General features: G+C 49.7%; 1 protein-coding gene across 1 annotated transcript in view; it reads left to right on the top strand.

Annotated features, from left to right (window-relative positions):
- Positions 1-23,433, top strand: part of CSPG4 (chondroitin sulfate proteoglycan 4) — an 81,321-nt gene extending 57,888 nt beyond the window's left edge. Inside the window, exons 5-10 of the mRNA XM_027831049.3 lie at positions 430-603; positions 12,090-12,288; positions 13,297-13,431; positions 14,679-14,845; positions 19,039-19,222; positions 19,894-23,433. Coding sequence (XP_027686850.3) covers positions 430-603; positions 12,090-12,288; positions 13,297-13,431; positions 14,679-14,845; positions 19,039-19,222; positions 19,894-21,848 — 2,814 coding nt within the window. The 3' untranslated portion in view covers positions 21,849-23,433. The remainder of the gene's footprint in view (positions 1-429; positions 604-12,089; positions 12,289-13,296; positions 13,432-14,678; positions 14,846-19,038; positions 19,223-19,893) is intronic.
- Positions 23,434-25,773: the final 2,340 nt, after the last annotated feature.

Here is a 25,773-nt window from a genome sequence, read left to right as displayed (position 1 = left end):
GCTGAAGGGATCCATGTTTGTTTTATGTTCAGAGATCAAGGTGCACAAAGGTTCACCTCCTGCCTTTGGTCCCTGCACAGATCTTCCCCCGGTATCAGGAAGGGGGGGAGGGGGTTGTGTGCACACAGCCAGGTCTGTGGGATGGGATGAACCCGGGTGGACAACTCAGAACAGGAGGCCTATGTGAGGCCTATCACCGTAGTCCTCCTCCCACGGCTCCCTATGGCAGCTCAGATGACTTGCTCCCTGTAGAGCTCCACTGGAGCCTGCTCTGATGAGCACAGGCCTTGTGCTACCCCTGCTGTACTTCCATTAGCCTCAGCATCCCTGCACGAGGGAGTGGACAGGCCCACCCATACGGTGGCTTCTCAGAAGAGCCTGCTAGAGGGTGAGCCCCTCCCAGACTCCTCAGATCTCCATTGCCCACAGGTGGAGCAGCAGCTCATCCAGTACGTGCACGATGGCAGCAAGTCCCTGGCCGATAGCTTCACCATCGTGGCCAACGCCTCCAAGGTCAACCGGCAGAGCCAGCCCAAAGCCCTCTCCATCACTGTTGTGCCACGCAACGAGGAGCCCTCAATCATCATCAACGCCGGGCTGCAGGTAACCCTCCCCTGCCAGGACACACAGCACCATGACCTCTGCTCCTGTGACCCAAGCTGCCAGCCATACAACCTCCAGGGCAGCATCTCCTGCCCCCTCAGAGCAGTAACATGCATCTCCTCCCTTCCCTCTGCAGCCCACTGGACCCCAAGGGGGAATCAGACCCAGAAAGAATCTACCCCCATCTCCTCACCCTCCACTACTGTGTCTGCCCTTTCCTTGCCCTTTCCTCCTGACCAGTGGGATTGTCTCCCCCTGCCCTACTCTGTCCCAGCACTGCTGCTGCCCCACCACCAGAATACAGAGCCTCCCATTCCCGCTAAAGAGAATCCCCTCCCAGGTGCTGCAGCCTCGTGCAGCCTAGGTCTGTGTTGCTGTGTCCTGTGTCCCAATGTCTGCCAAGGTGCCAATGCAGGAAGGGCGAACGTCCAGTCTGGAGATGCATCCCAGCTGATCCATGCAATACCCTGTCACACACACACCCCTCACCAGACCTGTGCAACCCCCCATCCAGCTTGCCCAGCTCTGAGTCCAATCCCCAGCCATCCCCCAACTCAGCCCAGGGAAGAGAGTCACTTCCAGGTAACCTGACTCTGCACTGAGGTTGTAGGAGCCAGGTCTCACTCTGCTCTTCTGCTCCTCTGCAAACGACATCTCGGCCATTTTCCCTACTGCACAGGGCAGGGGACAGAGGATGAGCCATTGCAGCAGCAGGGCAGGAACAGCAGGCAGCACAGCGCACAGCTGCTTGCTGCCTACCTGTGACACAGGGAGCGGGCAATGCACCCTGCATTCCTGCTGGCTCCCTAAGCCCCACGGGGCATGTCAGCCTAACTCCGGGGGAAAGGGGCAAGCCACTGCTGAAGACCCTGTGACTCCACCAGAGCCTGCATGCTGAGTGCACACTGCTGGCTGACCAGGGGGTGGGGATGGGGACCAGGCCAGGACAGCGTTAGGAGTGCGACATGCTCTGCACCGGAGGGTTTGAGCAGAGACGGGAAAAGGCAGCATGGTGCTGCAGGAATCCCTCCTGCACGCCTAAGATAGGTGTGCATCTGGTGCTTCCCTTTGTACAGACTAGGGGTGACCAGCAATCATGCCCTGGGCCTGGGTTTGCTGATGCTGGTACATGTCACTGATCCACTGGCCGACCGCCTCAGAGGTTTGCTAAGACATGTGGAGCAGCAGGTGTTAGCATATTAGACCCTGCTCCCAAGGCCCTGGGTGAAAACAAAATCAGCTGGTATGATCATGTGTAATAATGATACATTTTAGTCCCTAAGGGACATTGGATCAGGGAAGGTTGCAGGTCCGGACTGAGGGGTACCAGCAGAGCTGGGTGGGGTACAGGGCTGGAATTGCTGGGGCGCTGCAGGTCAGGATTGAGGTGCATAGGTAGAGCTGTGTGTGGGGATCCCAGGGCTGGAATCACAGGGGCCTGCAGATCCGGATCAAGATGATCCGCAGAACTGGGCTGCAGGAAGCTTGCCCAGCACCTGTTCTTGTGACTATCTGCCACTCGCTTTCACAAGTCAGATGCCAGCCCACGCGTCAGGAGAGAAGGAAAACTATAAAACAAAAAGACTCCCTGCTGGTTAAGGAAAGTTGTGGGTCTCGGCTCCAGCTGCTAAGGAGCGGGCTGCCAGCAGTGCCAGGGCAAAGCAAAGGGTGGGGAAGCAAAAAGCAGTTGAACTGAGGCAGTTCTGCTACTTGTGCAGTTTTTCCACTGGTCCTTGACATGGATGCTTTTCTGAGAGAAAAAAACCTGCTCCTTGGATGGTAAATGAACTCAGTCAAATCTTACATCTGGTTTTCCATCTTCCACCTTGCAATGCCACTGGTGAACACAAGATGGGAGCATTGCCCACTCTGCAGCCTCTGATTCTGTAAAGGGGTTAGCCTGTGTGACTCATTTACATGGTGATTTTACATAGACTCCTTAAGGTCAGACGGGTCCATCATGATCATCTAATGGAGGCCCGCCCCAGTTTCATTCCTGTGCTGGTAAGGCACTGGCCTGGCACCCAGGCCAGGGCTCAGCACCACTGCAGCCTTTGTGCCTGGAATGCCCCAGCCCCCAACCTGGGGTATTTCCCGCTCCTGACTGCTGGCATCTGCCCTATTGACACATACCTTCCTGAGCCAACCCCCAGTAAACTCTGCCCTCAGCAGGTCAACTCACTAAGGGCAAACAAGAGACTCTGCAGCAAGGGAATTCCCTCCCTTGGAGAAAAATGGGGCATGATGTCATTTGGGAAGCAGGGTTTCCAGCAATTAGAGTGGGGGGCGGGGTTCGGGGTTTCTGGGTTCTGTTCTCCACTCTGCCGTTAACTCGCTCTTTGCCCTTCAGCTAGTCTGTGCCTCTGTCTCTAACCAGGGTTACAACGCTGGCCTGCCCTGTTAAGCACTCTCATACCCAGTATTATGAGCACAAAGTACTGCAATAAGAGCCCAGCACGGTCACAGGAACATTATCCTGCTGGCAGTGTCCCTGGATACAGTGGGGTGAGTTCAGTGATATCAAGTCCCCAGGGAAGCATCTGCGTTAACTGTCAAGCCAAGTCAGGCTCCTGCGGGCTCCCTGCGAATGGTAGCTGAGCTCAGAGGGCTCCCAACCAGCATCACTCTCATGAAACCTGGCCCAACAAAGGAGAGAAAGAGCCAGTCCCTGGCCCTAATGCAAGGAAGCGGCCCTCGCACTATTCATCAGCAGCGCAAGAGTTAAGTTAACAACATTTGTTTCTGTTCCTATAACCTAGGGCTGGATTCGCAGAGGTGCTGAGCACCTCCGACTCCAGCTGAAGTCACGGGAGCTGCAGGAAAAAGCAAAACTCAGGGAGAAGCACATGTGCATGCATGGCCAGAGAAGGGGGTGGGAGCCAGGACTCATGGGCTCCAGGACCAACTTTGCCACTGACTTGCTGTGTGACTTGGGGCAAATTGCTTCACCTCTCTGTCTGCCTTTGTATTTTGTGTACAATAATAATAATAATAATAACTACCTAGCTGTTGTTTAGCACATTTCATCAGCAGATCTCGGGGCACTTCACAAAGGAGGGCAGTAGCATCAGCTCCATTGTACAGATGGGGAAACGGAGGCACAGAGCAGGGCTGTGATTTGCTCGAGGTCACCCAGCAGGCCAGCAGCTGAGCAGGGACTAGGAGCCAGGTCTCCCGAGTCCCCATCCAGCCCTCTGCACACTAGGCCACACAAAGGATCGTGGGGCTCAGTTAGGGTCTGGTGAACTGAATGGCTGGTGGGAGCAGGAAAGCGTTCTGAAGCGCAAAGAGGGGTTTGAACCACCTCTGTGGCAAGCTTTAGGGTAAAGAAAAATGGTGAATGTAAAGACAGCCCTGCATCTTTTAAGGCCAAACTCAAACCTCACAGCCAGAGTCTGAGGTAAAGAGACACGTCCGGGAAGGTTGAAGCCAAGCACCATGCTCAGCTCCAGCCTTTGCCCCAGCTAGTCCCAGACTCAGCACCCAGCTCCCCACAAACATCCCTCTAATAGTGTCTTGGGGAGAACGTCACTCATTCCCCAGAGCTGGCCTGGGCCTGCTACCCAGCAAGCCCCTGCGCTCCAGACACAGGCACCTGGGGGTGCTTCCTCAAGTCACAGAGCGTTTTAATCCCTTTTCTGCCAAGCTCACAGCAGCGCCTTCCCTCCCCTGGCCAGGTGCTACAGTCCAGGAGTATTATCATTGCCACGGCCTGGGTCATGCTCTGGATCCCATTCAACCCGCCCCTTTGACATGGCACGGAAGCCGTACTCTCTAACGGGAACGCGGGGAGAGCCCTGCACTCCAGTCACGAGAAAGGACCAGCCACCGCACCCGCCTGTTCTCGCTCCGCTGAGACGCTGCTGCCTTGCCAACTCTCAAAGGACACGCTCAGAGCAGGGGAGGGCAAACACCCATTCACAAGTGCCCCTGCATCTGCTGCATTGGGAGAAACCCGAGCAGAGAGCTAGCAGGGCATCGTTGGTGGGACAGCAGGGTCATTGTGTATGCTGCTTTGCAAGAGTGGGATGCAGGGGTGTGCGGGAGCCTCAGCTGTTGGCTTATTATTATTACCCAGTCCATTACAGTGCATTCCCGCAATACCAAGCTGCCTTCACATGTACATATGCATCCCTCCAGGGCATGCTGCTAAAACCATAGCCCAGAAACAAACCCAGCTTTGTTACAGAAGCAAGGGCCCTTCAGCACTTCCATTAGGCTAACTGCCCTTCCCCTAAGGACACTGGGTTCATGCCGACGCACTGACTTGTGTCAGCTCAAGGAGGAATTGTTTCCAGAGGGGCTTCAACAAATAAATCTCCTCTGGTGTCTTAGAGCTGTAGACATTTTTTAAAACAATCAAACATCAGAAAGGATGGCTGCATGCCTATTTCCGTGCTGTTAAAATGAATGACTTCACTATTTAAAGGGACCCTAGCCAGGTCAATTTAGGTCCAGGATTTAGGTTGTGCAAAACTTAACATTAATAGGAAGGACTGCAAGATTTTTATGTGTTTAAATTCCAGGGAGAACAGCCTGATTTAAACCCTGCTGAGTTTGTAACAGGGGGCCATGTTCTGGGTGCGTTAAGGCATAACGGGGCTGCAGATCTACCTCAGTGAGCCCTCCAGGGAATTCTCCAGCATAAGGGGCGAAATGTTGGCATAGTCAACTCTAAGCCCAGCAGGAGCTCCAGCATAGAAGGTGTGCGAGAAGGTGGCCTGGTATTCTCAGAACAGCCCATGGAGTCACTGCATTTAGGCACCAGACCAGTTAGACAGGCAGAACTGTGAGGTCTCAATGCGTGGATGAGACAATGGTGTTGGGATTTAGTTTATTAGGAACTGGGGAATCTTTTGGGAAAGGAGGACCCTATACCGGAAGGATGGGCTCCACCTAAACCAAAACGGAACAAGATTGCTGGCCTGTAAAAATTTTTAATCGAGGGCTGAGGGAAAGCCAACAAGTGTGGAGGAGCACACAGACATCCCTTAGGGGAGGACTTATTAAAGGAGATACTCTATATTCTAGTAAAGTGAGAGGGTCGAAGTTGATGAAGTGAAGGTAGGAACTGAAGAGAAACAATCGAACAATCACAGTCCCATTCAGTTACATCACATGAAGGCAGATACCTAAATACGGACAAATTTTATAAGTGTTTGTGTACAAATGCTAGAAGTCTAAATAAGAAGATAATTAAACTTCAGTGTCTGGTATTAAATGAGGATATTGATATAATAGGCATCACAGAATGGGGAGTGCCACTGTATGTGAAAGAAAGCACAGAGTCAAAGATAGTAAAAATTTTAAAGGAATCAAACAGTACCATAGAATTTCAATGCCTAGAAATTCCATGCATGAATAATAAGAGTAGGAATATATGACCAATCATCTGACCAGGATGGTGACCGTTACTGTGAAATGCTGAGGGAGATTAGAGAGGCTACAAAAACAGAAAACCAAATTATAATGGGGGATTTAAACTGGGTACATGTCACCTCTGGATGGGATGCAGAGATAAAATGTCTAGATACCATTAATGACTGCTTCTTGGAGTTGCCAGTCCTGCAATCCACCAGGGGAGAGGCAATTCTTGATTTAGTCCTAAGTGGTGCACAGGATCTGGTCCAAGAAGTGAATATAGCCGAACTGTTCAGTAATAGCAACAATAATGTAATTAAATTTAACATCCTTGAAGGGGGAAAAATACAAAAGAAGCCCACCCCAGTAGCATTTAACTTCCAAAAGGGGAAATAAACAAAGAAGAGAAGGCTAGTTAAATAGAAATTAAAAGTAACAGTCACTAGAGTGAAATGCCTGGAGACAGTCATAGGACAAGGTCTTATGATAAGATATCTTCTCATGGATGAGTTTCAGAGTAGCAGCCATGTCAGTCTGTATCCGCAAAAAGAAAAGGAGGACTTCTGGCACCTTAGAGAGAAACCAGTTTATTTGGGCATAAGCTTTCATGAGCTACAGCTCACTTCATCTGATGCATACAGTGGAAAATACAGTGGGGAGATTTTATATACACAGAGAACATGAAACAATGAGTGTTACCATACAGAGTGTAACAAGAGTGATCAGGAAAGCTGAGCTATTACCAGCAGGAGAGTGGGGGAGGAGGGGGTACTCTTCTGGCTCTGTCAATCTGTTTCTTCACTTCAGCAGGTGGGTATTGTAGTTGTAAGAACCCACCTGCTGAAGTGAAGAAACAGATTGACAGAGCCAGAAGAGTACCCAGAAGTTACCTACTACAGGACAGGCCCAACAAAGAAAATAACAGAACGCCACTAACCGTCACCTTCAGCCCCCAACTAAAACCTCTCCAACGCATCATCAAGAATCTACAGCCTATCCTGAAGGATGACCCATCACTCTCACAGATCTTGGGAGACAGGCCAGTCCTTGCTTACAGACAGCCCCCCAACCTGAAGCAAATACTCACCAGCAACCAAACACCACACAACAAAAACACTAACCCAGGAACCTATCCTTGCAACAAAGCCCATTGCTAACTGTGTCCACATATCTATTCAGGGGACACCATCATAGGGCCTAATCACATCAGCCACACTATCGGAGGCTCGTTCACCTGCGCATCTACCAATGTGATATATGCCATCATGTGCCAACAATGCCCCTCTGCCATGTACATTGGCCAAACTGGACAGTCTCCACGTAAAAGAATAAATGGACATAAATCAGATGTCAAGAATTATAACATTCAAAAACCAGTCGGAGAACACTTCAATCTCTTTGGTCACTCGATTACAGACCTAAAAGTGGCAATTCTTCAACAAAAAAACTTCAAAAACAGACTCCAATGAGAGACTGCTGAATTGGAATTAATTTGCAGACTGGATACAATTAACTTAGGCTTGACTAAAGGAGTGGATGTGTCATTACACAAAGTAAAACTATTTCCCCTTGTTTATTCCCCCCCCCCCCCCGCCCCACTGTTCCTCACACATTCTTGTCAACTGCTGGAAATGGGCCACCTTGATTATCACTACAAAAGGTCCCTCTCCCCCCCCCCCCCCCCCCCCCGTAACAAACCCCGAAGAGTAAAGGCCCAAGGCAGCAGGTTTAAAACAAACAAAAGGAAGTATTTCTTCACACAACGCCTAGTCAACCTGTGGAACTCATCGCCAGGGGATGTTGCGAAGGGTGCAGCCAAACATATAACTGGGTTCAAAAAAGAATTCCTGGAGTATCGGTCCATCAATGGCTATTAGTCAGGATGGTCAGGGATGCAACCCCATGCTCTGGCTAAACCTCTGACTGCCAGAAGCTGGGGCTGGGCAACAGGGGATGGACTCTTGATAAATAGCCTGTTCTGTTCATTCCCTCTGAAGCACTTGGCACTGGCCACTGTCAGAAGACAGGGTACTGGGCTAGATGGACCATTGGTCTGACCCAGTATGGCCATTCTGTTGTTCTTATGAAAGTCAAGGCAGTCCTCAGGCTGCTCTAACCTCTTCCAGAGGCCAAAGCAGCCCCCGGCACAGGGGATACAAAGCCATTCCGCTTCATTGTCTGCTCTGAACTCAGCTCATCCGCAGGCACTGTTTGGCTCCCTGGTGTTTAAGCCATCTTGTGGTTGCAACCTTGCAGCCCATGTGGCCTGAAAGCGAAACTAACTAGAAACACAAGTGAAACTGACCAGCCACAGGGCAAACACAAAAAGATCATTTGGAGGTTATTCAGATGCTCAGCCCCTTTAAAAGAAGCATTTTCATGGATAAATCACAGAAAGGAATCAGTACATGGGCTGACCCTTCATAACAGCAACACCTTCCCATTAGTGAGCCCAAGTCCAGCGAAAGCATTCCTGGAGCTAGTCTCTAAACTACACCGGGTGCTCACAGAGAACACAGGCGACACGAAGTCTGACCGGATATAATAAGACGAGTAAGTAAGAATAGAAACCAAGTGCAAAGCTTTAATAATTCAGAGGGGATGTGGAATATAATTAAGCACTTCAGTGACTGCAGAGCAGGCTTTCTGTAACAAGCCCCGAAGAGTAAAGGCCCAAGACATTCCATTAGTCGTTCCTGCTGTTCAGGAAGCATTGTCTAACCGAGCTGCAGGTCTTTCCATTAGTCTGCAATGGGGAATAATGCTTTTCAATGGGGCAGAAATAAATTACAACGAGTTATTGGTTTAGGAAATGTGCCACTGCTGCACATGCTCAGAACCGCACATTTTAGCCCCAGCCGGTGTGAATTCAGGATGGTGCTGAACCCACTATAAAATTTACCTGCCATTAAAAATCCTCCAAAAGACCTTATTTCCTCATTAGGCCACAGGTACCTGACAGACGGAATGCAAAAGTTCTTGAATGCAACACAGATGTGTGCAGAGCCCTCAGCTATTTATTGCCACCCTCAGGGGCTGTTAGATCCCAGACACAAATTAAACAGCAGCTTCCACGGGGATCGCTTTGACTCTAAAGGGGACACTCTGAAACAGGCATGTTTCCCCTCAATCCTGGCTTGTATTTAGAGAGCATCTTCCACCCCAGACTCCAGAACTATGGGACTAGCCATGGGAGTCCTCACAGAACTGCCATTGTTTCAGAGTAGCAGCCGTGTTAGTCTGTATTCGCAAAAAGAAAAGGAGTACTTGTGGCACCTTAGGGACTAACAAATTTATTTGAGCATAAGCTTTCGTGAGCTACAGCTCACTTCATCGAATTCATACGATGAAGTATGCATCCGATGAAGTGAGCTGTAGCTCACGAAAGCTTGTGCTCAAATAAATTTGTTAGAACTGCCATTGACTTCACTGGTTGCTTCATGGTGGAGGGCTTGCAGGACCGAGCCATTCATGTCATATAGTGTACCTGTGCTTAGGAGATGCCCTCAAATAATAACCATCCAGGGGAGCTGGATCAAGCCCTTTGTGACCACAATTTTACAGTACAGTTATTAGTAACTGCCATCATTTAGGGCCTAATCCAGAACTCCCTTGGAGAGTTTTCAGGATTGGACCCTCAGGCCCAGATTCTCAAAGTGTTGCCATGCCTAGGGGACTTAGGCATCAAAATACCATTGAAGATCTGGGCCTTATCTCCACCATGCAAGCTGCAGGGAGATATAGCACATTTAATAGATGCTGCAGCTTCTCAACAGATATATGCCATCACAGGCATCCCTTCATCCATAAATTGTAGCCACCTCTGGGGTGTCATGCAGCCTACAGCCCCCACTGCATGAGATTTTAGGGCAGGGAATGGAGAATCAAGTAAGTCAGTAGAACACAAGGGGTACTTGCTCCCTTGCCAAACGACCACAGGTACTCAGGAGCTTGCTTTTATCCTCTTGGACTAGTTTGTCCACCTGTCCCCTGGAAGAAGGGAAGTTGTGTGCCTAAAACACCAGTGCAGAATTGGAGGGTTCCAAGAATGTTCTTTATTTAAAACTTTCTCCATAGCAACATCCTGTCACTGCAATAGGAATCATAGAATATCAGGGTTGGAAGGGACCTCAGGAGATCATCTAATCCAACCCTCTGCTCAAAGCAGGACCAATCCCCAATATTTGCCCCAGATCCCTAAATGGCCCCCTGAAGGATTGAACGCACAACCCTGCGTTTAGCCAGCCAGAGCTCAAACCACTGAGCTATTCCTCCCCAGGAAGAGAACCAGCTACACCCAATCAGACAATGGAAAGCTTTCAACTGAAGGGTTTGGTGAGCGCATGAACTGCCTGAGTCGAGATTGAGTGCCTGGAACCCAGAGCTGAAAGGGTGATTTTATTGTAGTGTCTCCTGGGAGCAAACATTCCAGCTGAGGCTGCAGTGTGTACAGATTGGGTGTGCCCTGTTCTAACACACGGAGCTGCTCAAAGGCCAAAGAGGGTCTGGGCCTGACTTCCTGCTCTGAGGAGCCCTGCCCAGCCCAGCATGACAGAGCCCGCACATCATCAGGCTGAAAACAATTCCACGCTTTCTGCCTGGCCTCATTTTCCAACTGTTTTGTAGAGACGGGGGCTGAGCAACAATACCCAAAATCAGAGCCTCCAGCTTGGTCTCTGGGGTTTGGTTCTGGATCGTTTCTAAAGTGGCATTGGCCCAAATCCCACAGTCCTCCAGGGAGCCAAGCTCCCATTGATTTTTATGGGAATTTGGCCCCATTAAAGACCAAAAGAATTTGGCTCATCGCAGACAATAAATATCTGGCTCTAAAATCTAATGTACCAGTTATTTAAGGCAATAGAAAGTCTCCCAGCCAAATCCATCCCCCGGTGTAACTTTGCCCCAGCAGGATCTCCTCCCCATGGGAGTCCAGGGACCAGTGGCCACACCTAGCAGTTATCAATCTAACAGGGAAGACATTCCAAATGCTTTGCAAATTCCTTACACTTTGCATGATCTGTTGCTCATTCCCCTCCTGCAGTGTGACCTGAGGCAAGTTGCTTCCCCCCCCCCCACACACACACACACTTTGTCTGTCTTGTCTATGTAGAGTGAAAGCTCTTTGGGGCAGAGACTGTCTGCACAGCACCTAACACAACCGGTCCCTCATCTTAGATGAGGCTTCTGGATGCTAGTGTAATCTGAATAATAGTAATAGCTCATCACCCTGAGGAAGGTTGCTCCCAGACAGTTACAACTTGCCGCCATGGCTTTACATGATGCATAGCTAGTTTACATACTTTTCATTCCACAAGGGTTTGCTGGCGCAGTTTAAGGCTTCATTAGATAAGAATGGTAGGATTGGAAGCTTTTCAGTTAGAGACTGTAGCACAGACTAAATGAGACAATAATATGGAAAGAAGAACTGGCCGAGTGGGGTTATGTGGAGAGAGCTCAAAACCAGTGACCCAGTTGAAAGTGCCGTGGTGAAGTCTGCGTGAGATCCCAAGACACAAAGCCTATTAAAAGTGTGGGCCAGAGGACGTTGGTGGAGAGAATGAATTCTCACTCACCAGCCTCCAACCCCTCTATGGAGATTCATTAAGCCACACATGCACCCAGTGAGGTGAGTCAGTATCATTAGCCCCACTTCACAGAAGGGGAAACTGAGGCTCAGAGAGGTGATGTGACTTGACCAAGGAAGTATGGTGAGTTAGTGGCAGAGTCGGCAATAGAACCCCAGATTCCTGCCCTCCACTCTCCTGTTCTAACCAAGAAACGATGCTGCCCTGGTAATACAATTGGCTTTATGTCTGTGAGCACCTGGCTTCCCAGTTTGTGCCATGAAACATCAGTTCCAAACAGCTGGGGTCCAGTCACAGAGTGGCATGGTGCCTGTGAAACCACCACCAGATTATCTGCATATCCCCCCTCTCTGTGTACACTCATGTAAGTAGTTCAGCTGCTGTCAGTGAGGCTGTGGCAGGGGGGATGGGAGGAGATTTGGTTTGGGCCCCCAGCTGGCTATGAAATTAGCTCTCCGAAGGCACTGGTGGAATCTCTCCACCCCTTTGGGAAACTATGTCAAGTTCACGCTTGGCTGATTGCTCAGCATTTTCCCCCAGATGCAGGAAGGTACCACCACAGAGATCACTCCCGATATCCTGAGAAGTGAGGATGAGGACACCCCTCCGGAGGAAGTGGTTTATTCCATCAGGCCCCCGGCCAATGGGAAGGTTGTGCTGAGGTCGTCTCCTAGCAACGGGATCCTGCAGTTCACTCAGGCTCAGATAAATAGTGGGCTTGTTCAGTTTGTGCATGAAGGTAGGTAATGGACAGGTGTAAGCAGGACATTCCCGGGCCTGGAGGCCAAGGTGCTGGGGGCCTTTGGGGATCAATGCGGGGAGAGCTGTGTGTTAAGGAAAACTAACTGTGGCTAGTCAAATACCCCAACATGGCACTGCCCAGCCCAGAAACACTAGGGTACAGCCCACAGCTGTAAAGAACCCCCTGTCCTGGACAAGAGGAGACTGCCATCTCCCAGGGAAATCCTGCTCTCACTAGCTCCAGTATAAACGCAGAGTAACCTCCTCAGCTTCAATGCCATTACTCCAGATTTACAACAGCCCTGCAAGTTCGTTCAACTTGAAGTTGGCTTTCCCCTGATGTGTAACTCACCCAACGCCTGGCCCTCCCACACAATTAACCTGTGTTGTGATGTACTGAGCTCAGGCACTGTGTTCGACAGCCTGGCATCTACGGCAAGGGCTCAGTCTTCCTGTCACTTCATAAGATAGGCCGCTGGGGCAGCCACCTCCCCACATGATCCCCGAACCCCCCACTTCTTGGCTGTCCTCTTGTTTTATTCTGATGACCACCAGGAAGGGCACCATGGACCATAATTTGGCAATCATGGACAGCGTAGTGACACAAGGGGACTCTACAATAGAACCCAGCGCTGACCTGGTGTGAGCCGAGGAAATTCAGCTTCCATGCTTACTCATTCCTGAGCTGGGCTAGTTTCCCACACACACGCGCGCACACCCAATACACAAACACACAAGTCACCAGTGGACCCCAGCCCAGTGCTGAGCTGGGGGAATTCAGTTTTCCTGCTCATTCAGCCCTGAACAAGGCTTCCCAAGTCACTAGTGCACCCCAACATTGGCTAGTGAGGAATTTAGTCTCCATGTTCATTCCTTCACAAGCTTTGCTACGCTGCTCCACCAGTGTCTCTCACCCTCTGCCCTCCTCCTGTGAGTTAAGGGTTGTCACTGTCATGCCCCTGGATCCTGCTGACTGATCCCTGTCCCACTGACGTGCTTTCTGCAGGACCCCTTGATGGTGGCTTCTCCTTCAATCTATCTGATGGCGAGAACATCTCCCCCAGGCATTTCTTCACTGTGAGCGCCCAGAAGAAGTTGGTCATCACCTTGGAAAACAAACAGGATCTCACTGTGTGTCCAGGTGAGTCGCCCACAAAGGAAAGAGGGGTGACTCCAGCTGGGGCTGCTGAAAGGAGGGGAGCTGGGTCAGCAAGAGCCTTGAGAAGTCATCGAATTAGCAGCATCCAACAGCTCCAGTGGCTATTGGGCTAGGTTGGTTTATAGAAGGAGAGAAGAAAAATCAGTGGAAGACTGTGTTAAAAGAAACATGAGTGGGAGTAAGGTGTGTCAGGCTGAAAGGAGGGAGAGCTGATGGTAACAGCTTATGGGCGGTGATGGAGGCAGAATGAAAGACAATGCGGGAAAAGGTAGATGCTTTGAAAGCTACGTGTTGGGCCTTTGTCCTGACTGGCTTCTACTATGTCGGTACTGCCAGCAGCCCTCCCCCAGAGGATATCCAGTGCACGGCTGTTCTTCCATGCAGACAATTAGGCATGCTGCAGTGGGAGGCGATGGGGTGCGTGATCTGGCACAAGAAAGAGCCCTTGGCCTGATTTGTGACTCCGCTCCCTTCCTGAGAGCACAGATGGCATTTCACCTCCTACTGTGGCATTTACCTAACACTCAAGTGACACTTTCCAGCCTAGCAGCACAGAGAGAGGGGGACATGGTAAGAGGAATTTCTGTTGCCCCCTGCGATGTAAGGACTCAGATTTTCAGAAAAATGCACAGGCAGCAGTATAGCCCAAGCTGCCCATTTGCACGCAGTTCCCCAGATTGCACGGCCTGCACAAATCAGGATCATTCTTTGTGCAGATGGGGCATTTATGATCATTTGCTCATGTAAATACCCGATCCATGCTTGGAATCATGGCAGGTGTGGAGGCAAATCACGCAGACATTTTGTGTGCACTTAAATGGGCAGTAAAGCTGGCCCTTAAAGGTTGTGGTTGGTTAGCTTAAAATATATTTGTGTGTATAAATATTTATGTCTAGCACTGAAATCCACTTGAAAACTCCCACTGACGTCACTGATGCAGGGACAAGTATCTGATGATATCCAACGGATGCGTATCAATGCCCTACCTGCCCTTTTTCTGTCCAGGGGATTAGTCCAAATTCTGAGATGGGACTTGAATTTATGGGTGTAAGGATATGAATGAAAGAGATGGTAAAGGAGCTAATGCACTCTGATCTGTGTGATTATGCCAGGTACCCATGCAGTTAGAGACATCTTAGCCTGTAAGATACATCCTTCTATAAAGGGGGGAGGGCGGGAGCACTGATTGGTGCTGTAAATAAATGCACTGTATACTATTTGTTTTATAGGGACCCTTCAGCCAATCACAAGCCAGAATTTGAAAGCAGTAACCAACAGCAAAGCAGATTCCCGCCCCTTATTTTACAGCATAGAGGAGCACCCACAACTGGGCAGGCTGGTGAATTACCATCTGGGCAGTGCCAGTGGGCCACTAGAGAACTTCACCCAGGCTGAGGTAAGTACTCCTGCCTCCCCATTGTCATGTCCCTCGGTTTAGAGAAGAGACAAGATTTAGGTGCCTTGATTCATTATTGAGGCTGCTGCACCAGAGGCGTTGCCACATGTGGGCCGGGGTGGGGTGTGGTCCACCCTATTAGCAGCCAGGCCGGCCCAAATCTGAGCATGGCTGAATGCCAAGTGTAAGTAAAGTTCTTCATGAGCAATATCAATGATCTGTTCCGATGGCAGACCTTGCTCACTGCCTGTCCAGCATAAATTGCAGCCCACACAAATTTCCCTTCCTAGCTATGCCACTGTGCTGCACCTGCACAAACCCTATAGTTCTCTCAAACCCTCTAGCTCCCAGCCTGACTAACACAACTGGATTCTAAAGCACAATGCAGTCTTCTTTAGTCACAGCTGAAATATATGCAAGGAGACCGGATGGCTCAAGGCAGCAGAGCCATTTACCTCCTTGTCACCAGGGCAAATCCAGCCAGAGCTGATCATGACCAAACACTGTTGCATGTGCCCTGTGGTGTTTGGTGGTCTCTGCGACGTGAGTCAGTGGTCTCTCAGACCAGTTCCCAGTGCATGGGAGAAGTATCAGCACAACCAATGTCTTTGCTGGCGGCCTCAGAGAAGAGGCCATTGAGACAACTGGCTTTTTCAGCCCTACAGAAGGTCCTAAAATCTGGCGTTAAGGGGTATTATCAGGCTCTGTTCTGGAAGCCTGCCCCTGTGTTTGGAAGTAGACAGAGGACATGTGCCTCCAGCCTTGTCAAACTGGCATGTTGCACCAGCTCTGAATTCACTGCTCATTCCTGGATGAAACATGAGGGCCCAATCAATGGCAGCGGTAGAGCAGCACAGCACCATCAAAGTCAACGGAACAGTATCAGCTGAGCAGCTAGCCCTTCCTTGGCCAAAAGTGAGGCCTTCCTCCCAAATCCCAAACCAAAAAAAGACGTCATTGTCTCTCTCCACCGGGTGCCACACTCCACCCGTTTCAGCACAAATCTTGGTCCTGGCAGCTTCCACTGTAACCTGGGGCCTGAAACCCCCTCAGGTCTGCCATGGGAATCTTGGAACTCTGGAGCCCTGCCTTTAATAGCAAGCAACCAATTCAGAATTCAGCTCTTCCCACTCCTCCTGGCAGCAGCACTCCCCGGTTTGCTACTACATTATTTTGCAGAGCAGGCTGTAAGATCAGGCATGCTTAGACTGAGCACACTCACCTGCTGCCTTTCCTTCCATGGAGGGACAGATGGGACCCAGTACATTTCTCAGATTATATATTACATTGCAGTTTGCAGGTTGTTGATCTCTTTCACCTCCTCTCTCGTCTTTCTCCTTCCGCCTTTCTTTTCCTTCTTTACTCTCTCTTTTTCTACCACCACCATTCTAACTCAACACACACCCCTCTCTTACGGAAAAGTCTTGCAAAATGCTACAGTAAATGCACTAATAGGATTCTACACAAATGACTCTCACACCCTTTTGAACGTAAGAGAGAATTTTACTCCGGCCACACAAATTCAAAAGGCTGGCCTGGACATTCTATCGAATTGTGGCCTGATTGTTCTCTCTAGGAACTTTCCATGAAGGTTGCAGCATTCCTGGGTAGCTTCTAAACTTTGGTAGGCATGATCTGATTACAGTTTGCCCACTGAGACAGCATGGTCTAGTGATTAAAGCAGGAAGTTGGGATCTGTTCTCAGCAATGCCACTGAGTTGTTCAGCAGTTCACTTCACCCCTCTGTGCCCTTTGGTAATACTGGGACAGTGATAGTTACCCACCTTGTAATGTGCTTTGAGATTCTTGGATGAAACGTGCTATACAAGCACAGAGTACTACTACTATTCTGTTCTGTTCTCTGAGGGCTCAGCACCCAACCACATCTGTCAGAACAGAAGAAAGAGCAAATACGCAGGAGAATGCTGCTCCTCTCACCCAGCGCTGCTCTGATTCAGACTCCCCCCGAGATCCCCAGCACAGAACTCAAACCACATTTTGTTTTTCGTTTCTCATCCTCTTTTCAATCCCCACCCCGTTGGATAGTCCCAGCAAGCAGCAGGGCTGTAAACACTATCCCATCAGATAGGCTCTGAACTCTTCTGCCATCACTAGCCAATGAAATATTCACCGGGTTACCACAGCAACGCATGCAGTTGCCACGGCTCCCTTGACATCACACTCCAGAAAGGCTGTGACAGACGATGGCCCCAGTGTCCCCAGCAACATGTGAATAGGTGGATGTTCAAACTGGGTCACCTCTGTTGGGGTTTCAAATTAGGGGTCTCTCCCCCTCCAGAAATCTACTGCCTTCAACAGAGTGAGGGAGGTGCAGACGTGGAAACATCTAGATTAAAGAGAGGGCAGAGGGTTAATGATTTTTACAGTGCAAACCAGCAAGGGCCTGCCATCCAAATCAAGCACAAGTAGCCAGGCACACACACAAGTACAACTGCACATCTAAATTGTGCACACATTGATCGTGGCTGCACATGCAAATCAGGATTGTGTAATTGACCATTTGTACCCACAATTAGCTGATTTAGGCAAAAAATCCAGGTGACTGCACATACAAACTAGGCATATTTTTTTGCATGTGCAATTCTGCCTGCTGAGTTCTGGAGAATTGCATTTAAGGGAGGCTTCTCACACTAATTTAGCCCTGCTTTAAACAGCTACAGCTTTCAAGTCACCGTTTCTTTTGCTAGTAAAGCTATGAATGGGTTTCCCATATCTTCCCACATGAGCTATTCTCAGCCCACTTCAGAATGAAGATCTCTCCAGTTCTGTGCTTCCCATATCCCTCCATAGTAGTCATTCTCAGCCCACCAAGTAAGGGGCTGGGAGAAGAATCAGTCTTGTCTTTCAGCATCTCCTGACAACATCATTATTATACATACCACCTGAGATCCCAGTCCCATGACGTTAGGCACTGTACAGACATTGTGAGATACGCTCCCAGCCCTAAAGCACTTACAATCTAAATAAACAAGACAGACAAACAGTGAGAGGGGAGGTGACATGCCCAAGATCACCCAGCATGTATGTGGCAGAGTCAGGAATAGAACCTAGAGTGTCCTAATACCCAGTCTAGTAACTTACCCACTAGACCAATGCTCAGAACCACTACTAATCACTGTTTTAAGCTACTCCTATCTCAGTGTTGGCTCCACTCCTTTGCCCTTCTGCTCTGCTCCTGCCCACATCCCTCCATTCTCAGCCCAATGCAGACTGAGGGCCCCTTCAGCACTGCTTGTGCCCATTACAGAAACTGAAGTGTTGCACCTGTGGCCTGAACGGGTAGCCAAAATTCGGGGTCTTGCAGTGTTGTTTCCATTAGGACAAGAAATCAACAGTACAAGTCAGTTATATTCTAGATGTAAACTTGTGTATTTACTATGTGCACACCGACCTTTTTCCGTGAGCATAAAGAAACAAAGAGCAGGCAGTTTCCTGGCTCAGAAATCCCCACGTCTGCTCTTCCAGCAAGCTCTGTGCCCAAGAAGCCCTGTTCCTCTGCGGGTCACACACACATCTCATTTTCCTGGCTTTCTGCCTCCAGCACACACTGCTTGCAACCAATAGCTTAACTCCTGAACTTGCACCAGGGAAAGCCCTCAGTGCCCAAAGCTTAGCTCTGACCTGCCTTGGACAGTCGTCCCCTGCACCATAATCTGTAGCTGCTTTTATTAAATAAAAAAGCTTTTATTGCTCCCTCTGTTACACCCCAAAGAGGGTGCTTGGCACCCCATTGGCTTTAGGATCTGAACCCCCCCCCCAACCCAGTGGCAGCCACTAGCACCTTTCAGCATAACAGAGGGCTTGATTTTCCCATTCTTCTGTGTTGGACACCAAGAGGGGCACTGGGAGGCAGCATGACCCAGTGGTTAGAGCAGAGAGCTAGGCATCAGGAATTCTGGCTCCTACTCCCTACTCTCCCATCAACTCACCATACGACCCAAGCAGTCGCTGTGCCTCAGTTTCCCCACCTGTACAAAACTGATAATGATACCGCAATGATAGGAGATCTATAAACAAAACAGATGGGCAGATCTCTTGCTGAATTCAGTGGCAGTTCTGCATGCTGGCTGGCTGCAGGATCCTGTCCAGGAAATGGTATTGGGTATTATTTCTTGTTTTATTTTGCTACGATTAAAAGGTTCTTTGCTCGTTTGCTTTTTGTTTCAAACCAGGTGGATAGTGGAATAATTTTTTACCAGCACGACATGCCTCAGCACCCATTCTGGCTTACCCAGGATGCTTTTCACTTCCGAGTCGCCTCCCCGCCCACAGTAACCGATTCATACATCCTCAGAGTGCTGGTCTCGTTTGAGGCAAGCTGTCTCCAACCCTCAACGAAGCTGTGGAGAAACCAAGGTAAGAGAGCCATGGAGCTGTTGGGAACAAAGCTGCGCTGGCTCCCATGAACAGACCAGGGAGGCTGTGGCCAAGGGGAGGAGGGTGCAGACAATGTAATCCAGGAAGCAAGGGACACAAGAGCTGTACTGAACTTTGCTAGCTTCTCTCTCTCTCTCTCTCTCTCTCTCTCTCTCTCTCTATCTATCTATCTCTGTATTACCGAGGAGTCTTAGGAACAGCCATTCAGAATCTCCACACTGAGATCTCAGTTCAGGAAGGCAACCCCATGCCGGACAGCACCTCAGCATAATGGGAGCTGAACAAGTGCTTGAATGCTTTCCTGAATCGCGGCCCCTCTGCAGCAAGGACTCTCATACTTCTCTTCTCTCAGCCCTTCCCTTCCTGTGGCTTCCCTCTTCCTTCTGTAGCTCTCAACCTTCCTCGATTCCTTTCCTTTCCTCCTGCAGAACCATTGTGATACACTGCATTTGTTCTCCTTCCCCTGTCTCCACCTTTCCTTTGTACCTCTCTTCCTTGAGCTCTCCTCCATAGCATGCTCTGTTTTAGCTCCACCGTCTCTCTGTCCCAGCCCTTACTCCCCTCTGCATCACTTCACCCTTTCTGGTTCCTCCTGACTGAGTGCTGTTGTCGTCAAGACAATCACAGGACTGTGTTCTCTCTTCTTCCAGGCCTCAGGATCCTGGAAGCTGAAAGAGCGCAAATTGACACCTCAGTGCTGGATGCTTCCAACCTGTTGACCAAAGTTCCAGAGTCCAAGCGGGCATCCTATGACGTAGTGTTCCTAGTTACGGAGCTGCCCATCCATGGGCACCTTTCTGTTGCGGACGTACCCATCAGCGAAGAGCATCCCTACTTCCTGCAGTCCGATGTGGTCGTGGGTAACCTGGAATATGTTCACCATGGGTCTGGGACCCAGGAAGATCATTTCAGATTTCAGGCTTCGCTACAGCCTCGGGCTATGGAGTCTACTTGGCCTCCACAGGAAGGAGGGGGCTTGGTCATTTCTGAAGCATTCAACATAACAGTGAGCGAGATCAAAGAGAAACCACCTCGCCTCGCAAAGCAAGGCCGTGCTCTGCAGGTTCTCCAAGGCTCCTTGGCGGTGCTCTCCCAGGATCACTTGGATGTAGTAGATCCTGACAGTTCCCCTGAAGAGGTTGAATACAGAATCCTCAAGGGGCCATCCAATGGCTTCCTGGCCAACACACACAACAAACAGGTGCCTATCGGCCAGTTTACCCAAGCAGATATCAATGCCGGGCACCTAATGTTCATCACCAATGGGAGTGGTTCTCCTGGGTCCTTAGAGTTCAGCATCTCCGATGGGCATAATCCACCCATCTTCACTTCTCTGGAGATTGAGGTTCTGCCTGAAGTGACCACAGTGATGAGCCAGATACCCCTGGAGATTCCCCAGGGCCTAAACATTGCATCGCTGTCTCGAGAGCACCTCCTGGGAGCATCACACCCAGGGGAACAAGAGGTCCATTACACAATCACCAGGGATCCAAAATTTGGCCAGTTGAGGGTCAATCAAAGCCCAGCAAGAAGCTTTTCCCAGAAGCAAGTGGACAATGGTGAAGTGACTTTTACTTTCACAGATTTCACCTCCACCAGGGACGAATTCCAGTTCCTCTCAACATCCAAAGGAGCAAACACATCAGGGGGAGTGAATGTGACAGTCAAGGCCTTGGTCAGGACACGGCAGGGGATTCAGTGGCCGAGGGGAACCACCGCCCTTCTGGACACCAGTGTCCTTGATGCCAGTGAGCTGGCCAACAAGACAAAGAGCATCCCAGCTTTTACAATCCTCAGAGCCCCGAAGGGCAGCCATTTTGTGAAAGTCTCAGGAGACAAAGAGAGTCAGCATGCACCCACTGATACCTTCACTCAGCACGACCTCGAGCAGGGGCTGGTCGGGCTGGAAGTGCTGGAAATGGAAGATGCTGGCCACCGCTTGTTGAATGACAGCTTTCTGTTCAAGCTGGCAGCTGATGGGGTGCCACCCGCCCTGGAATTTCTGGGGTATACCACAGAGCCATACAACTCCTCCACGCCATACGGAACCCCGTTGCTCAGAGCCCCCCACCTCCCGGAGATGAGTGACAGGCGAACGCCCCAAGAGGTGAGCCCCTCCTCACAAACACTGGCCACCCAGCCCCAGGGCTCCGACCAGCTGAGCCACAACACCAGCCAGCACGACACGCTTCCAACAGCCTGGCGGGGCCACGAAGCCGCCACGAGCCCCTCTCCCTTGGAGGGGGGCACATTCCTCGGCTTCATCGAAGCTAACATGTTCAGCGTGATCATCCCAATCTGCCTGATCATCCTCCTCCTGGGATTAATCGTTCCCCTGCTCTTTTATCTCCACAAACGCAACAAGACTGGGAAGCACAACGTCCAGGGGACAACTTCCAAACCCAAGAACGGGGCAGTGGTCGACCAGGAAACCTTCCGCAAGACTGACCCGAACCAACCCATTCCTTTAACGACTGTGAACGCTCTGGAGGCCAAAGGATCAGGGCCTACGGGCAAAGGGCCGGGAGGGCAGCAGGACCCCGAGCTACTTCAGTACTGCAGGACATCCAACCCCGCCTTAAAAAATAACCAGTACTGGGTCTGAACGCTGGGCCGAGAGGCTAAAAGGCAAGACTGTCTCCACGCAGAGCTCCTCGGCCTCCTGGATTGTTATGAAGTCATCCTGCCTCTTCCTCCTCCTCCTCCTCCCTGACAAACAGGAGCAATCCCATTGATACAAGAGGACTCCTGGGGATGCTGGGCCTCCCAGATGGTTCCAGAGTCTCAATGGTATGACAGCAGGGAATCTCCCTGAAGGGAATAAATATCCTGACATCCCAGGTCTCCCAGTTGTTTGAGTGGGATGGGAGGGGGGAGGGAAAGGACGGCTGAAAGCCAGATAACTCCTGTGGGTGAATTAACTGTGCAGTGTAATGGACAAGGAAAGGTTGTGGGAATACAGTGCGCCCCCAGTGAATCCTTTCTAGGCAGATATTTGACAACCTCAATAGCTCATCTGCTCTGGGAAGGAGTTACAGATACCAATAAATCATAGGACAGGTAGGTCCTGGCTGGCCCATCTCGCTCAGCCCATGCACGGGAGTGTCTGCACTTAATCATTTCAGTGAGGCTGGTGGGAGGTGAGCTCTCTGCCAGGGTGTTTCTCTGGTACACAAGGCAAGATTAAGAGCAATTTGCACTCAGTCAGGGTGGACACAGAGCCCTCCAAATTCCCCAGGGCTAGGCGGGCTGAGGCACTGGCCCGTAGGGTCAGAAAATCTCCACTGCCAAAGCCAACGGAATTTAAACGGTCCCCACCCATTCGGAAAAGCAATCTCTTTTTCTTTGAATATTTGTCATGTGTTGCATCAGATGGATTGAACAGTCATTTACCGTATTGCACAACAGGTGGAAGGAATGTCACAGATTACAAAACTGGAGCATGTTTGCAATGATTAGGGTCTATCAGGATGCCACTATCTGGGACGTCTGTTGGTGTGTGGAATATATTTTATGAAACAGATAACAAACGTATGGGGCCCAATCCTCAGCTGATGTAAGTCAGCAGAGCTCCACTGATTTTCACCAGCTGAGGATCTGGTCCTGTGCTATATCGGACCTGATTCTGCTCTCCCTTATGTCATTATAAATCAGGAGTAACCCCACAGAAGTCAAAGGAGATACATATGAGAGAAGAATTAGATCTGTTATAAGGACACTCCAGCAGAAGTACCCACAACAAAGTGCCTTTTCCAGGTGGATCATATGATCATATTGTTCTAAACAAACATTCTGATAGTCTTCAGGGGGGATGCCCTCCAGACCTATTCTCAGCCCTGCTAGTTCTAGAACAACATTTGGAAAGAATGGGTCAAATCCTGGGTCTTCCTCAGTTTCTACGCAGGTAGAATTCCCATTGACATCAGTGGAAATTAACCTGAGTAAAGACAGAGGAAAAACTAAGTTATGAGCTCAGGCTCTGACCCAATAATAGTCCTTTGTAATGCTACAGTTGAGAATCTCATCTCTCATTGAGATTGGTGTAAAACTGGTGTAACTCCACTAAAGCCAATATACACCATTCTAACTCACAGTAGAACTTGGCCTTAATTTAAATTTACTTTTACTGTTCCTTCCAAAACGACTGTTTGGTCCTGGGACCCCTGTGATGTTCTGTTATATTATATCTAGTGTCAACGCAAAAATGAGACGTTTATTTTGCTGATGCTGAAGTTTACTGTGTACGTAGGGGTCCGAATTTTTAGAACGGTGGGTGCTAAATTGCACGTCGGACTCTTGAGATCCTAAACTCCAGTGTGTGTGTGTGTGTAAACCCTGTTTTGTGTGCACAGCTACCTGTGTGCAGAGGCGAATCAGAGCATGCATACACTGGTATTTGCATGCTTAGAAATGCATGCGCAGTGTAGCATGCACCCTTCCGAAAATCTGGCCTCGGGGTTTCTATAATAACCAATACCTTGTCTCTGAGACTGCTCTTGTGCCATAGGACATGAAGGGCTGTAACAAACTGCAATGGAGTTGAGGGCTAGGCTTCATTCCAGCGGGAGGAAGAGGGAGGCAAAGATTCATTTCAAGTTCTCTTCCTCCTCATTTGCAGCAACGATGCATGCTCCCTGCATGACACTAAAAACTTAGCACTCAAGAAAGTAAGACTGACAGCACTGACTGGAGCAGGGTAGCGCAGGCTTCTCACACACAGCTCTGCCAGTACAAATATCTTTGTTGTTCCAGTTCTGGCCAGGTCTGTGTGCAGTTTTGCCAATGCATCTCATTTCTGTCCTGCAGCAACCCTGCCATTCCAATTTGACTCCAGGTGCATCTCTGCCAATACACTACCATCCCAATAGGAGACACTCCTAGACCTCCACACAGCTCTGCCTACACTTCCCCATCTAGATTTTTATCAGCACATTAGTCCATTATGAGGACCCCACACAGCTCTGCCAAAACACATCAGCCCTGACCTGCAAAGGCCTTCTGCTGTAGGGAAGCAGTATGGCCTAGCGAAGAGGGCACTGGACTGGGACTCGGGAGACCTGGCTTCTATTTCTGGTTTGGCCATTGTCTTGCTGGGTGACCTTGGGCAACTCACTTCCCCAATCTGTGCCTCAGTTTCCCCATCTGTAAAAATTACAATATTGGTGCTTACCTCTTTTGTAAAGTGCTTTGAAATCTACTGATGAAAAGAGCTAGGTATTACTATTCCAGCAATGTCACAGCTAGCGTCAGAAGGCTTCCTCATCCTGCTCACATTCACATAATAAAAGCAATGCAAATTCTCCCCCTACTCCCACATTAGCCCCAGATTGGAATTTTGTACCTCACCTGTCTAATAACAAAGGAATCACTGAGTCAGAGACAGAGCCTTTGGGTGGGATGAGACATGTGAATAGTTCAAATAGCAGCAACAGTGTTTAAAGCTATCTTAAAGTGTTTGGTTTTATATTTTCCTTTCTATACATTTTGCTTCACAGCAGTGGATTGGATAATTTATAATAAAGTGACCAATTTTGTAATGAACATTGAAATAAACAAATTATTTTTAAAGCACATGGTCATCTGGAGACTTCCCTGTTGAAGGAAAAATCGAGCCACAGGACACATCAGATCTACTGTAACCTGAGCCCAACCATATATCGGGCCAGATTCTGCTGCCAATTACAGTGCGATGTAAATCCAGTACAAGGCCATTGTCTTCACTCGGGTTACTCTGGATTTACGCCAGTGAATCTGAGGGCAGAATTTAGCTCAGCCCATGTCCCTGCACGGCCAAATCTGCACTCCTAGCAGCACATGCACGCCGATGCCCTTGCTACAGTGTCTCTCACCAGGGTGAGTCTTCCAGTATTTTTCCAGCATGGCTGATCTTATCCCACCTTAGAGGTGTCATTTACATAGGGAGGCCAGGTGCTCAGCTACTGTCAAACATCTGGAGCTGGGCGGCTCCAGGGTTGTTGTGCAGTGTGGCCGCTCTTCCTCGAGCGAGACTAGCTCCAGAGCAGACACAAGCATGGATAACTAACCCTGCAGGGAAGACAAGCCCAGACAGCTTCAGAACCCAACAGAGGAGCTGGGGGGATCCCTTGGATTTCTTTCTTCTCACTGTTTGCCCTTTCTCTGATGGGTTGCCCAGTTACTGTTGTGTTGTGGCGGAGGGCTAAGCCGGTGTCCTACCTCCTGCATGACAGGACTCCTCCACACTAAGCACATGGCCAGGACAAGAGAAAAGCAGGGGCGAGGAGACAATCTGGGTGGCATACATCAGGGAGGAAGTCCAGTGGACCCTGCTGAGAGGGAAGCGCCGTTCCCAAGCTGTGATCAGACACAGCTCACAAACTGTGGCCCTCTCTCCGGGGGTTGGCTTCATTAGGACAGAAGTTAACAATAACACAACCTGAAGAAACACGCATGGGAATTCTGTAGACACATGTGCAATACTAATGCTTAGCACTTACACAGCGTGCTCACACAGGCACATGCCTATGTACATCCCTACCCACACAGAACTC

This window comes from Chelonia mydas, chromosome 10 (genome assembly GCF_015237465.2).
Source record: "Chelonia mydas isolate rCheMyd1 chromosome 10, rCheMyd1.pri.v2, whole genome shotgun sequence".
NCBI classification, from domain to species: Eukaryota; Metazoa; Chordata; order Testudines; family Cheloniidae; genus Chelonia; species Chelonia mydas.
Note: the sequence above shows the minus strand (reverse complement) of the source record. Positions and strands in the feature narration are given on the sequence as shown.